The 16,345-nt window shown below is 45.0% G+C and overlaps 1 protein-coding gene across 3 annotated transcripts; it reads right to left on the minus strand.

Moving 5' to 3' along the window:
• Positions 1-968: 968 nt before the first annotated feature.
• Positions 969-14,675, minus strand: soul4 (heme-binding protein soul4). Of its 3 annotated transcripts, none has more exons than XM_053338558.1 (8): positions 14,557-14,675; positions 9,751-9,786; positions 9,557-9,719; positions 9,377-9,462; positions 8,820-8,958; positions 8,266-8,449; positions 1,358-2,349; positions 969-1,111 (listed from the first exon to the last, which is right to left on the minus strand). In XM_053338558.1, the coding sequence occupies exons 3-7, from the start codon at positions 9,714-9,716 to the stop codon at positions 2,175-2,177; spliced, it is 744 nt and encodes a 247-aa protein (XP_053194533.1). In that variant the 5' UTR covers positions 9,717-9,719; positions 9,751-9,786; positions 14,557-14,675; the 3' UTR covers positions 969-1,111; positions 1,358-2,174. The 3 variants fall into 3 exon arrangements, with proteins under 3 accessions (XP_053194533.1, XP_053194541.1, XP_053194549.1); XM_053338566.1 differs by having other exon boundaries at positions 1,349-2,349; XM_053338574.1 differs by having other exon boundaries at positions 9,557-9,786.
• Positions 14,676-16,345: the final 1,670 nt, after the last annotated feature.

Here is a 16,345-nt window from a genome sequence, read left to right on the forward strand (position 1 = left end):
TCAATCTGCTTTTAATAATCACCATGTTTTACCAGTGTTAGGGTTCTAAGCCCCCCAGTGTTAGGGTTCTAACCCCCCAGGGTTAGGGTTCTAATCCCCCCAAACCCATACTGTTCTAATCCCCCCAGGGTTAGGGTTCTAATCCACCCAAACCCAGACTGTTCTAACCCCCTCAGGGTTAGGGGTTAGGGTTCTAAGCCCCCCAAACCAAGACTGTTCTAACCCCCCCAGGGTTAGGGTTCTAATCCCCCCAAACCAAGACTGTTCTAATCCCCCCAGGGTTAGGGTTCTAATCCCCCCAGGGTTAAGGTTCTAAGCCCCCCAGGGTTAAGGTTCTAAGCCCCCCAGGGTTAGGGTTCTAAGCCCCCCAGGGTTAGGGGTTAAGGTTCTAAGCCCCCCAGGGTTAAGGTTCTAAGCCCCCCAGGGTTAGGGGTTAAGGTTCTAAGCCCCCCAGGGTTAGGGGTTAAGGTTCTAAGCCCCCCAGGGTTAAGGTTCTAAGCCCCCCAGGGTTAGGGGTTAAGGTTCTAAGCCCCCCAGGGTTAGGGGTTAAGGTTCTAAGCCCCCCAGGGTTAGGGGTTAAGGTTCTAAGCCCCCCAGGGTTAGGGGTTAAGGTTCTAAGCCCCCCAGGGTTAAGGTTCTAAGCTCCCCAGGGTTAGGGGTTAAGGTTCTAAGCCCCCCAGGGTTAGGGGTTAAGGTTCTAAGCCCCCCAGGGTTAAGGTTCTAAGCCCCCCAGGGTTGAGGTTCTAAGCCCCCCAGGGTTAGGGGTTAAGGTTCTAAGCCCCCCAGGGTTAAGGTTCTAAGCCCCCCAGGGTTAGGGGTTAAGGTTCTAAGCCCCCCAGGGTTAGGGGTTAAGGTTCTAAGCCCCCCAGGGTTAAGGTTCTAAGCCCCCCAGGGTTAGGGGTTAAGGTTCTAAGCCCCCCAGGGTTAAGGTTTTAAGCCGTTGAACGTTAAATAAACAGAAAAACGTTTTTAATCATTTTATTTTTAATATTTCGACAAAATCCAGAAAATTAAAAAACATTTTGATTTAAAATTTCACAAAAACAAAAACATGCAAATATTTAAACACGAAGAAACACAAGTCACCTGATTCATATCTAACCTTCATCATCTTCATCATCATCATCATCATCACCATCACCATCATCATCATCATCACCATCATCATCATCATCATCATCATCACCATCACCATCATCATCACCATCATCATCATCATCACCATCATCATCATCATCATCACCATCATCACCACCATCATCACCATCACCATCACCATCATCATCATCATCATCACCATCATCACCATCATCATCATCATCATCACCATCATCATCATCATCACCACCATCACCACCACCATCACCATCATCATCATCATCACCACCATCACCATCATCACCACCATCATCACCACCATCACCATCATCATCACCATCATCATCATCATCACCATCATCATCATCATCATCATCATCACCATCACCATCACCATCATCATCATCACCATCATCATCATCATCATCATCTCTTAAAATATTTACTTGTAGTTGAAGAATAAACAAACAGGAAGTGATGTCATCAGTTTTTTTCAGGCTGAATCCAGATGTTACCCACAATCCACTGCTGCCTCCTGTCAGCTGTTTTAATGATGTCATCACTGAGCAGCAGCCAATCGGCTCTGATCAATAAGGACTGAAACACGACGTCATCAGTAATTCAAATTATAATATAAATAATAATTAAATTTAAATTATTTTAAATATTAAATTATTGTCTGGATTCAGCCACTTCCTGTCTGCAGCTGCCACTTCCTGTCTGGATTCAGCCACTTCCTGTCTGCAGCTGCCACTTCCTGTCTGGATTCAGCCACTTCCTGTCTGCAGCTGCCACTTCCTGTCTTGATTCAGCCACTTCCTGTCTGGATTCAGCCACTTCCTGTCTGCAGCTGCCACTTCCTGTCCTGCTCTGTAACCGTCACCATGGAAACACTGCTACTGACATCATCACAGGTCTCAGCCAATCAGAATGGAAGTTATGTGTGAGAGACGGGGACCGCGAGCCAATAGGATATCAGTTAGTCAGGGAGGGGCGGGGCTTTGAACGGCCGCTCTGATTGGTCGATGGATAGAAAGACAGACGACGACCCGGCCAATCAGAGGAGCCGGAGGAACCTACGGGTTCCGGCAGAGGAACCAGATCTCGTTGCGGCGCTGAGGAACGCCGGGGTTCTCGTACACGGCCACCATGAACGTGTCCGGGAGAACGTCGGGACGAGAACCGAGAACCTCCCACAGCTGGGTCACCTGACGCAGAACCGTCTCCTCATTGGTCGTCCCGAAGAAGGTGCTGAGAGCCAATCAGAGAGCAGAACACACGTCAGCACACACAGGGGTCAAAGGTTAGGGTTAGTTATTAGAGGGGGGGGTGAGAGGTCAAAGGTCACATACTGATCAGAAGGTCAAAGGTTAGGGTTAGTTATTGGGGGGGTGAGAGGTCAAAGGTTAGGGTTAGTTATTGGGGGGGTGAGAGGTCAAAGGTTAGGGTTAGTTATTGGGGGGGTGAGAGGTCAAAGGTTAGGGTTAGTTATTAGGGGGGGGTGAGAGGTCAAAGGTTAGGGTTAGTTATTAGGGGGGGTGAGAGGTCAAAGGTTAGGGTTAGTTATTGGGGGGGTGAGAGGTCAAAGGTTAGGGTTAGTTATTAGGGGGGGTGAGAGGTCAAAGGTTAGGGTTAGTTATTGGGGGGGTGAGAGGTCAAAGGTTAGGGTTAGTTATTAGAGGGGGGTGAAAGGTCAAAGGTCACATACTGAGCAGATTAACACACATTAATCATAATGTTTATTAGTTGGTTCAGAACCCACTACAGAACCAGAACTGAGTGGATCATGTTCAGGGTTAGGGTCTGGGGTTAGGGTCTGGGGTCTGGGGTTAGGGTCTGGGGTCTGGGGTTAGGGTCTTTAGGGTCTGGGGTCTGGGATTAGGGTCTGGGGTTAGGGTCTGTCCCTCTTAAATGTGAGGATGGACCACATACACAGTCTGTCCCATGTGTCTAATCTCAACCCCAGAAGGGGTCAAAGGTCACAGACTATCTGATCTCTGCATATCTAGTCTCAGAAGGACCTGCACTGCCCCCCTCATGTGTCACCAGAACCTGATGAGCCACATGAGAACCCCCTAACCCTAACCCCTAACCCCCTAATCCCCTAACCCCTAACCCCTAACCCCTAACCCTAACCCCCTAACCCCTAACCCTAACCCCTAACCCCTAACCCCTAACCCTAACCCTAACCCACACATCAGATCACTGGGAGGATTAAAATCATGTTGCAGCCGACTGGCTAGAAACACCAACACTGCAGAGGTAGAAGTTTAACGTCTGTTGTTCACTAACAGCTGTTACAGGGTTAACCCTAACCCTACAGGAAGTCCCTGAGACTCTGTGGGCTAACCCTACAGGAAGTCCCTGAGACACTGTGGGCTGGCCCTACAGGAAGTCCCTGAGACTCTGTGGGCTGACCCTACAGGAAGTCCCTGAGACTCTGTGGGCTGGCCCTACAGGAAGTCCCTGAGACTCTGGGCTGACCCTACAGGAAGTCCCTGAGACACTGCCTGTGGCAGGTAAACTCAGCCCTTCCACCGCCAGGCAGGTGTAGTCAGCCCTTCCACCGCCAGGCAGGTGTAGTCAGCCCTTCCACCGCCAGGCAGGAGAGGTCAGCCCTTCCACCGCCAGGCAGGTGAAGTCTTCCACCACCAGGCAGGTGGAGTCAGCCCTTCCACCGCCAGGCAGGTGTAGTCAGCCCTTCCACCACCAGGCAGGTGTAGTCTTCCACCACCAGGCAGGTGGAGTCAGTCCTTCCACCGCCAGGCAGGTGAAGTCTTCCACCACCAGGCAGGTGGAGTCAGCCCTTCCACCGCCAGGCAGGTGTAGTCAGCCCTTCCACCGCCAGGCAGGTGTAGTCAACCCTTCCACCGCCAGGCAGGTGGAGTCAACCCTTCCACCACCAGGCAGTTGAAGCCTTCCACCGCCAGGCAGGTGTAGTCAGCCCTTCCACCGCCAGGCAGGTGGAGTCAACCCTTCCACCGCCAGGCAGGTGGAGTCAGCCCTTCCACCGCCAGGCAGATGTAGTCAACCCTTCCACCGCCAGGCAGGTGGAGTCAGCCCTTCCACCACCAGGCAGGTGTAGTCAGCCCTTCCACCGCCAGGCAGGTGTAGTCAGCCCTTCCACCGCCAGGCAGGTGGAGTCAACCCTTCCACCGCCAGGCAGGTGGAGTCAACCCTTCCACCGCCAGGCAGGTGGAGTCAGCCCTTCCACCACCAGGCAGGTGTAGTCAGCCCTTCCACCGCCAGGCAGGTGGAGTCAACCCTTCCACCGCCAGGCAGGTGGAGTCAGCCCTTCCACCACCAGGCAGGTGGAGTCACATTGACTTCCACCGCCAGGCAGGTGGAGTCACATTGACTTCCTGCCGGGTGATAAAGGACCTAAGAAGGAAACATCCCTCCAAACGCTGGCGAGGTCCGTTCCTGACGTACTGCTGATAGAACATCGTGGAACCTCGCCAACCACTGCAGGAAAGTTCCCGAGCCAACAGAGACTCAACGTCAACCCCAACGACCCGAGGATGAATACCCCCAACGACCCGAGGATGAATACCCTCAACGACCCGAGGATGAATACCCCAACGACCCGAGGATGAATAACCCCAACGACCCGAGGATGAATACCCCCAACGACCCGAGGATGAATACCCCCAACGACCCGAGGATGAATACCCCCAACGACCCGAGGATGAATAACCCCAACGACCCGAGGATGAATACCCCCAACGACCCGAGGATGAATACCCCAACGACCCAAAGATGAATACCCCCAACGACCCGAGGATGAATACCCCCAACGACCCGAGGATGAATAACCCCAACGACCCAAAGATGAATACCCCCAACGACCCGAGGATGAATACCCCCAACGACCCGAGGATGAATACCCCAACGACCCGAGGATGAATAACCCCAACGACCCGAGGATGAATACCCCCAACGACCCGAGGATGAATACCCCCAACGACCCGAGGATGAATACCCCCAACGACCCGAGGATGAATAACCCCAACGACCCGAGGATGAATACCCCCAACGACCCGAGGATGAATACCCCAACGACCCAAAGATGAATACCCCCAACGACCCGAGGATGAATACCCCCAACGACCCGAGGATGAATAACCCCAACGACCCAAAGATGAATACCCCCAACGACCCGAGGATGAATACCCCCAACGACCCGAGGATGAATACCCCAACGACCCGAGGATGAATACCCCCAACGACCCGAGGATGAATACCCCCAACGACCCGAGGATGAATACCCCCAACGACCCGAGGATGAATAACCCCAACGACCCGAGGATGAATACCCCCAACGACCCGAGGATGAATACCCCCAACGACCCGAGGATGAATACCCCCAACGACCCGAGGATGAATACCCCCAACGACCCGAGGATGAATACCCCCAACGACCCGAGGATGAATAACCCCAACGACCCGAGGATGAATACCCCCAAAGACCCGAGGATGAATACCCCCAACGACCCGAGGATGAATACCCCCAACGACCCGAAGATGAATAACCCCAACGACCCGAGGATGAATACCCCAACGACCCGAGGATGAATACCCCCAACGACCCGAGGATGAATACCCCCAACGACCCGAAGATGAATACCCCCAACGACCCGAGGATGAAAACCCCAAAGACCCGAGGATGAATACCCCAACGACCCGAGGATGAATACCCCCAACGACCCGAGGATGAATACTCCAACGACCCGAGGATGAATAACCCCAACGACCCGAGGATGAATACCCCCAACGACCCGAGGATGAATACCCCAACGACCCGAGGATGAATACCCCCAACGACCCGAGGATGAATACCCCCAACGACCCGAGGATGAATAACCCCAACGACCCGAGGATGAATACCCCCAACGACCCGAGGATGAATAACCCCAACGACCCGAGGATGAATACTCCAACGACCCGAGGATGAATACCCCCAACGACCCGAGGATGAATACCCCCAACGACCCGAGGATGAATACCCCCAACGACCCGAGGATGAATACCCCCAACGACCCGAGGATGAATACCCCCAACGACCCGAGGATGAATACCCCCAAGGACCCGAGGATGAAAATCCCAAAGACCCGAGGATGAATACCCCAACGACCCGAGGATGAATACCCCAACGACCCGAGGATGAATACCCCCAAGGACCCGAGGATGAAAATCCCAAAGACCCGAGGATGAATACCCCAACGACCCGAGGATGAATACCACCAACGACCCGAGGATGAATACCCCCAACGACCCGAGGATGAAAATCCCAAAGACCCGAGGATGAATACCCCAACGACCCGAGGATGAATACCCCCAACGACCCGAGGATGAATACCCCCAACGACCCGAGGATGAATACCCCCAACGACCCGAGGATGAATACCCCAACGACCCGAGGATGAATACTCCAACGACCCGAGGATGAATACCCCCAACGACCCGAGGATGAATACCCCCAACGACCCGAGGATGAATACCCCAACGACCCGAGGATGAATACTCCAACGACCCGAGGATGAATACCCCCAACGACCCGAGGATGAATACCCCCAACGACCCGAGGATGAATACCCCCAACGACCCGAGGATGAATACCCCCAACGACCCGAGGATGAATACCCCAACGACCCGAGGATGAATACCCCAACGACCCGAGGATGAATACCCTCAACGACCCGAAGATGAATAACCCCAACGACCCGAGGATGAATACCCCCAACGACCCGAGGATGAATACCCCCAACGACCCGAGGATGAATACCCCAACGACCCGAGGATGAATACCCCCAACGACCCGAGGATGAATACCCCCAACGACCCGAGGATGAATACCCCCAACGACCCGAGGATGAATAAGCACAACAGAGAACAACCAGGAGAACTCCCTAACCCATTCATTCCTTTGCATTTCTAACCAGAGACCCTAACCCATTCATTCCTTTGCATTTCTAACCTGAGACCCTAACCCATTCATTCCTTTGCATTTCTAACCTGAGACCCTAACCCATTCATTCCTTTGCATACTTGCGAAAGACCAAAGAGTGTGAAAGCACACCATCGGTAAGAGGCCGACCCCCCAGCAGACCCAGACCCTAACCCCAGGGGGGGGCTTCCCCTCAGGTATAAATGTGTCCCCATGCTCGGGGGTCTCGCTTGTTGATTCTTTGCAAAGAAAATAAAACCTGTCGGGGTTAGGTCAAAGGTTAGGGTTAGATAATGGGGGGGTTGAGAGGTCAAAGGTTAGGGTTAGATAATGGGGGGGTTGAGAGGTCAAAGGTTAGGGTTAGATAATGGGGGGGTTGAGAGGTCAAAGGTTAGGGTTAGTTATTAGGGGGGGTTGAGAGGTCAAAGGTTAGGGTTAGATAATGGGGGGGTTGAGAGGTCAAAGGTTAGGGTTAGATATTAGGGGGGGTTGAGAGGTCAAAGGTTAGGGTTAGATAATGGGGGGGTTGAGAGGTCAAAGGTTAGGGTTAGATAATGGGGGGGTTGAGAGGTCAAAGGTTAGGGTTAGTTATTAGGGGGGGTTGAGAGGTCAAAGGTTAGGGTTAGATAATGGGGGGGTTGAGAGGTCAAAGGTTAGGGTTAGATAATGGGGGGGTTGAGAGGTCAAAGGTTAGGGTTAGTTATGAGGGGGGGTGAGAGGTCAAAGGTTAGGGTTAGTTATTAGGGGGGGTGAGAGGTCAAAGGTTAGGGTTAGATAAGTAGTCACAGCTGATTGAACTGAATCAGCTGTTGCCATGGTGACTCAACAGACTCACAGCTGATTGAACTGAATCAGCTGTTGCCATGGTGACTCAACAGACTCACAGCTGACTGAACTGAATCAGCTGTTGCCATGGTGACTCAACAGCCTCACAGCTGATTGAACTGAATCAGCTGTTGCCATGGTGACTCAACAGACTCACAGCTGATTGAACTGAATCAGCTGTTGCCATGGTGACTCAACAGACTCACAGCTGATTGAACTGAATCAGCTGTTGCCATGGTGACTCAACAGACTCACAGCTGATTGAACTGAATCAGATCAGCTGTTGCCATGGTGACTCAACAGACTCACAGCTGACTGAACTGAATCAGCTGTTGCCATGGTGACTCAACAGACTCACAGCTGATTGAACTGAATCAGCTGTTCTGGAAGCTCACCTGGCGATGACTCTGATTGGCTCTCGATCCACAACGGTGATGGCGGGGTCGGTGGGAGTGGGCGGGGCTTGCTGAAACTCAGCGGGCAGGAAGAACGCCGTCATCACTTCCTTTCCAAACGACTTCCTGTCCTCCATCATCTGCACGCTGCTCACCACGGGAACCGTCATGCCCAGGTACCGCCCTGATGACATCATCATTACATCATCACCATCATATATACATCCAGGTGTGTGTGTGGGGGGGGGGGGGCTCAGGTGTGTGTGTGTGTGTGTGTGTGTGTGTGTGGGGGGGCTCAGGTGTGTGTGTGTGTGTGGGGGGGGGCTCAGGTGTGTGTGTGTGTGGGGGGGGGGCTCAGGTGTGTGTGTGTGTGTGTGTGTGTGTGGGGGGGGGGGGGGGGGCTCAGGTGTGTGTGTGTGTGTGTGGGGGGGGGGGGGCTCAGGTGTGTGTGTGTGTGTGGGGGCTCAGGTGTGTGTGTGTGTGTGGGGGGGCTCAGGTGTGTGTGTGTGTGTGGGGGGGGGCTCAGGTGTGTGTGTGTGGGGGGGGGGGCTCACCTGTAGAGTTCTCCTTGCAGATGAACCTCATGAGTCTCATGAAGGCCGTGGAGATGCTCTGCTCGTAGAGATCCTCCGAGCTCGTCACAGTGACCCACCTCCCTGCCGGGTACACCCGCTCCTCACACACCTGCCCCAACTACACAATGTACACAATATACACACATTACACACACACAATATACACCCGCTCCTCACACACCTGCCCCAACTACACACATTACACACACACAATATACACCCGCTCCTCACACACCTGCCCCAACTACACAATATACACACATTACACTAAATATACACCCGCTCCTCACACACCTGCCCCAACTACACACATTACACACACACACATTACACACATTACACACACACACACACTATACACCCGCTCCTCACACACCTGCCCCAACTACACACATTACACACACACACAATATACACCCGCTCCTCGTACCCCAACTACACACAATAGGGTTAGGGTTGGGGGGGTTAGGGTTGGGGGGGTTAGGGTTGGGGGGGGGTTAGGGTTAGGGTTGGGGGTGGGGGGGGGGGGGGTTTACCTTCTCATGGCGGGAAACGGAGACGAAGGGCAGCGGCTCCCTCTGCTGGCTGTTACGGGTCATTTCCTGTATCGGTCCCGTCATCTCTGTAATAGACAGGAAGTAGTTAAACCCACCCACACACTGCCCCCCCCCCCCCACACACACTGACCCCCACACACTGCCCCCCCCCCCCCTCACCTGGAGGAACTGTCACCTGGTGGCCCCGCCCCACTTCCTGCCAATAGGCCAGCAGCCTGTCAGAGTTCTCTTCATCCATTGGCTCAGGGTTATCGGTGATGTCATCATCCAGCTGCTCATCGTCCAATCCGTCGAGGTCTTCCAGAGAGATGAGAGCCATGACCTTTGACCTTTGACCTGGAGGAGTTCCTGACCTTTGACCTTTGACCTGGAAGGGTTCCTGATTGTTCCTGTTAACAGAAATATAGTCTGTTATAGACTGTTATAGACTGTTATAGTCTGTTATAGACCCTGTTATAGACTGTTATAGTCTGTTATAGACCCTGTTATAGACTGTTATAGTCTGTTATAGACTGTTATAGTCTGTTATAGTCTGTTATAGACTGTTATAGTCTGTTATAGACTGTTATAGACCCTGTTATAGACTGTTATAGTCTGTTATAGTCTGTTATAGACTGTTATAGTCTGTTATAGACTGTTATAGACCCTGTTATAGACCCTGTTATAGTCTGTTATAGACTGTTATAGACCCTGTTATAGACTGTTATAGTCTGTTATAGTCTGTTATAGTCTGTTATAGACTGTTATAGTCTGTTATAGTCTGTTATAGACTGTTATAGTCTGTTATAGACTGTTATAGACCCTGTTATAGACTGTTATAGTCTGTTATAGTCTGTTATAGTCTGTTATAGACTGTTATAGTCTGTTATAGTCTGTTATAGACCCTGTTATAGACCCTGTTATAGTCTGTTATAGACTGTTATAGTCTGTTATAGTCTGTTATAGTCTGTTATAGACTGTTATAGTCTGTTATAGACTGTTATAGACCCTGTTATAGACTGTTATAGTCTGTTATAGACTGTTATAGTCTGTTATAGACTGTTATAGACCCTGTTATAGACCCTGTTATAGTCTGTTATAGTCTGTTATAGACTGTTATAGTCTGTTATAGTCTGTTATAGTCTGTTATAGACTGTTATAGACCCTGTTATAGACTGTTATAGTCTGTTATAGTCTGTTATAGTCTGTTATAGACCCTGTTATAGACTGTTATAGACTGTTATAGTCTGTTATAGACTGTTATAGACTGTTATAGACCCTGTTATAGTCTGTTATAGACTGTTATAGACTGTTATAGACTGTTATAGTCTGTTATAGACTGTTATAGTCTGTTATAGACTGTTATAGACCCTGTTATAGTCTGTTATAGACTGTTATAGAGTGTTATAGACTGTTATAGTCTGTTATAGTCTGTTATAGACTGTTATAGTCTGTTATAGACTGTTATAGACTGTTATAGACCCTGTTATAGTCTGTTATAGACTGTTATAGACTGTTATAGAGTGTTATAGACTGTTATAGTCTGTTATAGACTGTTATAGACTGTTATAGTCTGTTATAGACTGTTATAGACCCTGTTATAGTCTGTTATAGACTGTTATAGTCTGTTATAGTCTGTTATAGTCTGTTATAGACTGTTATAGTCTGTTATAGTCTGTTATAGACTGTTATAGACTGTTATAGACCCTGTTATAGACCCTGTTATAGTCTGTTATAGACCCTGTTATAGTCTGTTATAGACTGTTATAGTCTGTTATAGACTGTTATAGTCTGTTATAGACTGTTATAGACTGTTATAGACCCTGTTATAGTCTGTTATAGACTGTTATAGACCCTGTTATAGTCTGTTATAGACTGTTATAGTCTGTTATAGACCCTGTTATAGACCCTGTTATAGTCTGTTATAGTCTGTTATAGACCCTGTTATAGTCTGTTATAGTCTGTTATAGACTGTTATAGACCCTGTTATAGTCTGTTATAGACTGTTATAGACCCTGTTATAGTCTGTTATAGACTGTTATAGTCTGTTATAGACTGTTATAGACTGTTATAGACCCTGTTATAGACCCTGTTATAGTCTGTTATAGTCTGTTATAGACCCTGTTATAGACTGTTATAGACCCTGTTATAGACCCTGTTATAGTCTGTTATAGACCCTGTTATAGACCCTGTTATAGTCTGTTATAGTCTGTTATAGACTGTTATAGTCTGTTATAGACCCTGTTATAGACTGTTATAGTCTGTTATAGACTGTTATAGTCTGTTATAGACCCTGTTATAGACTGTTATAGTCTGTTATAGACCCTGTTATAGACTGTTATAGTCTGTTATAGACTGTTATAGACCCTGTTATAAACCCTGTTATAGTCTGTTATAGTCTGTTATAGACCCTGTTATAGTCTGTTATAGTCTGTTATAGTCTGTTATAGACTGTTATAGACCCTGTTATAAACCCTGTTATAGTCTGTTATAGTCTGTTATAGACTGTTATAGACTGTTATAGACTGTTATAGTCTGTTATAGTCTGTTATAGTCTGTTATAAACCCTGTTATAGTCTGTTATAGTCTGTTATAGACTGTTATAGACCCTGTTATAAACCCTGTTATAGTCTGTTATAGTCTGTTATAGACTGTTATAGACTGTTATAGTCTGTTATAGACTGTTATAGTCTGTTATAGACCCTGTTATAGTCTGTTATAGTCTGTTATAGACCCTGTTATAAACCCTGTTATAGTCTGTTATAGTCTGTTATAGACTGTTATAGTCTGTTATAGTCTGTTATAGACTGTTATAGTCTGTTATAGACCCTGTTATAGTCTGTTATAGTCTGTTATAGTCTGTTATAGACCCTGTTATAAACCCTGTTATAGTCTGTTATAGACTGTTATAAACCCTTTTATAGTCTGTTATAGACTGTTATAGACTGTTATAGTCTGTTATAGACTGTTATAGACCCTGTTATAAACCCTGTTATAGTCTGTTATAGTCTGTTATAGACTGTTATAGTCTGTTATAGACCCTGTTATAAACCCTGTTATAGACTGTTATAGACCCTGTTATAAACCCTGTTATAGTCTGTTATAGTCTGTTATAGACTGTTATAGTCTGTTATAGACTGTTATAGTCTGTTATAGACCCTGTTATAGTCTGTTATAGTCTGTTATAGACCCTGTTATAGTCTGTTATAGTCTGTTATAGACTGTTATAGTCTGTTATAGACTGTTATAGACTGTTATAGACCCTGTTATAGTCTGTTATAGTCTGTTATAGTCTGTTATAGACTGTTATAGACTGTTATAGACTGTTATAGTCTGTTATAGACCCTGTTATAGTCTGTTATAGTCTGTTATAGACCCTGTTATAGTCTGTTATAGACTGTTATAGACTGTTATAGTCTGTTATAGACCCTGTTATAGTCTGTTATAGACTGTTATAGTCTGTTGTAGACCCTGTTATAGACTGTTATAGACTGTTATAGTCTGTTATAGACTGTTATAGTCTGTTATAGACTGTTATAGACTGTTATAGTCTGTTATAGACTCTGTTATAGTCTGTTGTAGACTGCTATAGTCTGTTATAGACTGTTATAGTCTGTTATAGACTGTTATAGACTGTTATAGTCTGTTATAGACTCTGTTATAGTCTGTTGTAGACTGTTATAGTCTGTTATAGACTGTTATAGTCTGTTATAGACTGTTATAGACTGTTATAGTCTGTTATAGACTGTTATAGACTGTTATAGTCTGTTGTAGACCCTGTTATAAACCCTGTTATAGTCTGTTATAGACTGTTATAGACTGTTATAGACCCTGTTATAGACTGTTATAGTCTGTTATAGTCTGTTATAGTCTGTTATAGACTGTTATAGACTGTTATAGACTGTTATAGTCTGTTATAGACTGTTATAGACTGTTATAGTCTGTTATAGACTGTTATAGACTGTTATAGTCTGTTGTAGACCCTGTTATAAACCCTGTTATAGTCTGTTATAGACTGTTATAGACTGTTATAGACCCTGTTATAGACTGTTATAGTCTGTTATAGTCTGTTATAGACTGTTATAGACTGTTATAGACTGTTATAGACCCTGTTATAGTCTGTTATAGTCTGTTATAGACTGTTATAGTCTGTTATAGTCTGTTATAGACTCTGTTATAGTCTGTTGTAGACTGTTATAGTCTGTTATAGACTGTTATAGTCTGTTATAGACTGTTATAGACTGTTATAGTCTGTTATAGACTGTTATAGACTGTTATAGTCTGTTGTAGACCCTGTTATAAACCCTGTTATAGTCTGTTATAGACTGTTATAGACTGTTATAGACCCTGTTATAGACTGTTATAGTCTGTTATAGTCTGTTATAGTCTGTTATAGACTGTTATAGACTGTTATAGACCCTGTTATAGACTGTTATAGACCCTGTTATAGACTGTTATAGTCTGTTATAGACTGTTATAGACTGTTATAGTCTGTTATAGACTGTTATAGACTGTTATAGTCTGTTGTAGACCCTGTTATAAACCCTGTTATAGTCTGTTATAGACTGTTATAGACTGTTATAGACCCTGTTATAGACTGTTATAGTCTGTTATAGACTGTTATAGACTGTTATAGACTGTTATAGACCCTGTTATAGTCTGTTATAGTCTGTTATAGACTGTTATAGTCTGTTATAGTCTGTTATAGACTCTGTTATAGTCTGTTATAGTCTGTTATAAACCCTGTTATAGTCTGTTATAGTCTGTTATAGACTGTTATAGACCCTGTTATAGACTGTTATAGTCTGTTATAGTCTGTTATAGACTGTTATAAACCCTGTTATAGTCTGTTATAGTCTGTTATAGTCTGTTATAGTCTGTTATAGACTCTGTTATAGTCTGTTATAGTCTGTTATAAACCCTGTTATAGTCTGTTATAGTCTGTTATAAACCCTGTTATAGTCTGTTATAGTCTGTTATAGACTCTGTTATAGTCTGTTATAGTCTGTTATAGACCCTGTTATAGACCCTGTTATAAACCCTATCATGCTGTAGACCTGGTCCTGCTGTAAACCAGGTCCTGGATCGAGGTTAGCATGTTAGCATGTTAGCGTGTTAGCGTGTTAGCCCGGAAGCACGGACCGCTCCGGGTCCGGTTCTGGCCGGACCGAGTCTCTCACCGGAAGGTTTTGGTCGCTCCGGGTCCGGTTCTCTTCGGGTGTGCGCGTGAAGCTGCAAGCTGAGCGCGAGACAACAACAACAACAACGAGAACTCTTCTTCTTCTCCGCTTCCGGTGACCTGCACTCCTACACTTCAAAATAAAAGCCCCGCTAGCTGAACAGGCGGAGAAACACAAAATAAAAGCATGAAAATAAAGATGATTTATTTTATTTATTTTATTTATTTTATTTTATGTGTCTTTATTTAAGCAGGTCGGGGTTAGAGGGTTAGAGGGTTAGACAGCAGCAGCAGCACAGGGTTAATTACTGATCAATAATCTGATTTAATACTTTAACACATTAAACAATAAAACTAAACATGAAATTAATAAATAAAGAATTATCAGGAGGAAATATTTCATTCATCATTTATTGATCATTTTCACACAATGTGGATCAAACCAGGATCCTCCATATATAGATATATAATACACATAGATATAATAAACATAGATATAATAAACATAGATGTAATACACATAGATATAATACACATAAATATATAATACACATATATATAATACACATATATATAATACACATATATATAATACACATAGATATAATACACATATATATAATACACATAGATATAATACACATAGATATAATACACATAGATATATAATACACATAGATATAATACACATAGATATAATACACATAGATATAATACACATAGATATAATACACATATATATAATACACATATATATAATACACATAGATATAATACACATAGATATAATACACATAGATATAATACACATAGATAAATTACACATAGATATAATACACATAGATATAATACACATATATGTAATAAACCTAGATATAAATATAATAAACCTGAGTAATAACCGGAGTGTGGCTACAGCGGCCCGTCAGCTGACTGGTGAAGGTCAAAGGTCAGCAGGTTGACCTTCCTTGTTTCCTTTACGTTAGCAGAACTCCAAAGTGCTCCGATGCAACGTCGTTAAATTTTCATCAGCTACCCCCCCCCCACTCCCCCTCACCCCCCCCCCTCAGAGCAGCTGATGAATTATTCAGACCACACTGAGCTGACACTGCAGCAGCTTCATCTTTACATCACAGCTGCTCTCAGCTCACACTTTACTTATTTATATTATTATTATCAGTTATTAGTTTATTATTATATAATTATATATAATTATAATATTATATTATTATTATAATATTATATTATTATTATATTATATTATATTATTATTATATTATTATTATTATTATTATATTATATTATTATATTATTATATTATATTATTATTATTATTATTATTATTATTATTATATTATTATTATTATTATTATATTATATTATTATATTATTATATCATATTATTATTATAATTATTATTATTATTATTATTATTATTATATTATTATTATATTATTATATTATATTATTAAATTATTATATTATATTATTATTATATATTATTATTATAGGTTAGGGTTAGCTGTGAGAACATGTGAGGAGTAAAGGAACCGTGGAGCCAGTGGTGATGGGAGCACTAGGAGCTGTGGGACACTAACTGGGAGAGAGACTCCAGCTGATTCCAGGTCCAACATCTGAGCTCTCCGATACTGCAGAACCCTCTCACTACCAGCAGAACCCTGAAACTACCAGCAGAACCCTCCAACTATTAGCAGAACCCTCCAACTATTAGCAGAACCCTGAAAATACCAGCAGAACCCTCACACTACCAGCAGAACCCTCCAACTACC

Source organism: Scomber japonicus, chromosome 2 (genome assembly GCF_027409825.1).
Source record: "Scomber japonicus isolate fScoJap1 chromosome 2, fScoJap1.pri, whole genome shotgun sequence".
NCBI lineage: Eukaryota > Metazoa > Chordata > Actinopteri > Scombriformes > Scombridae > Scomber > Scomber japonicus.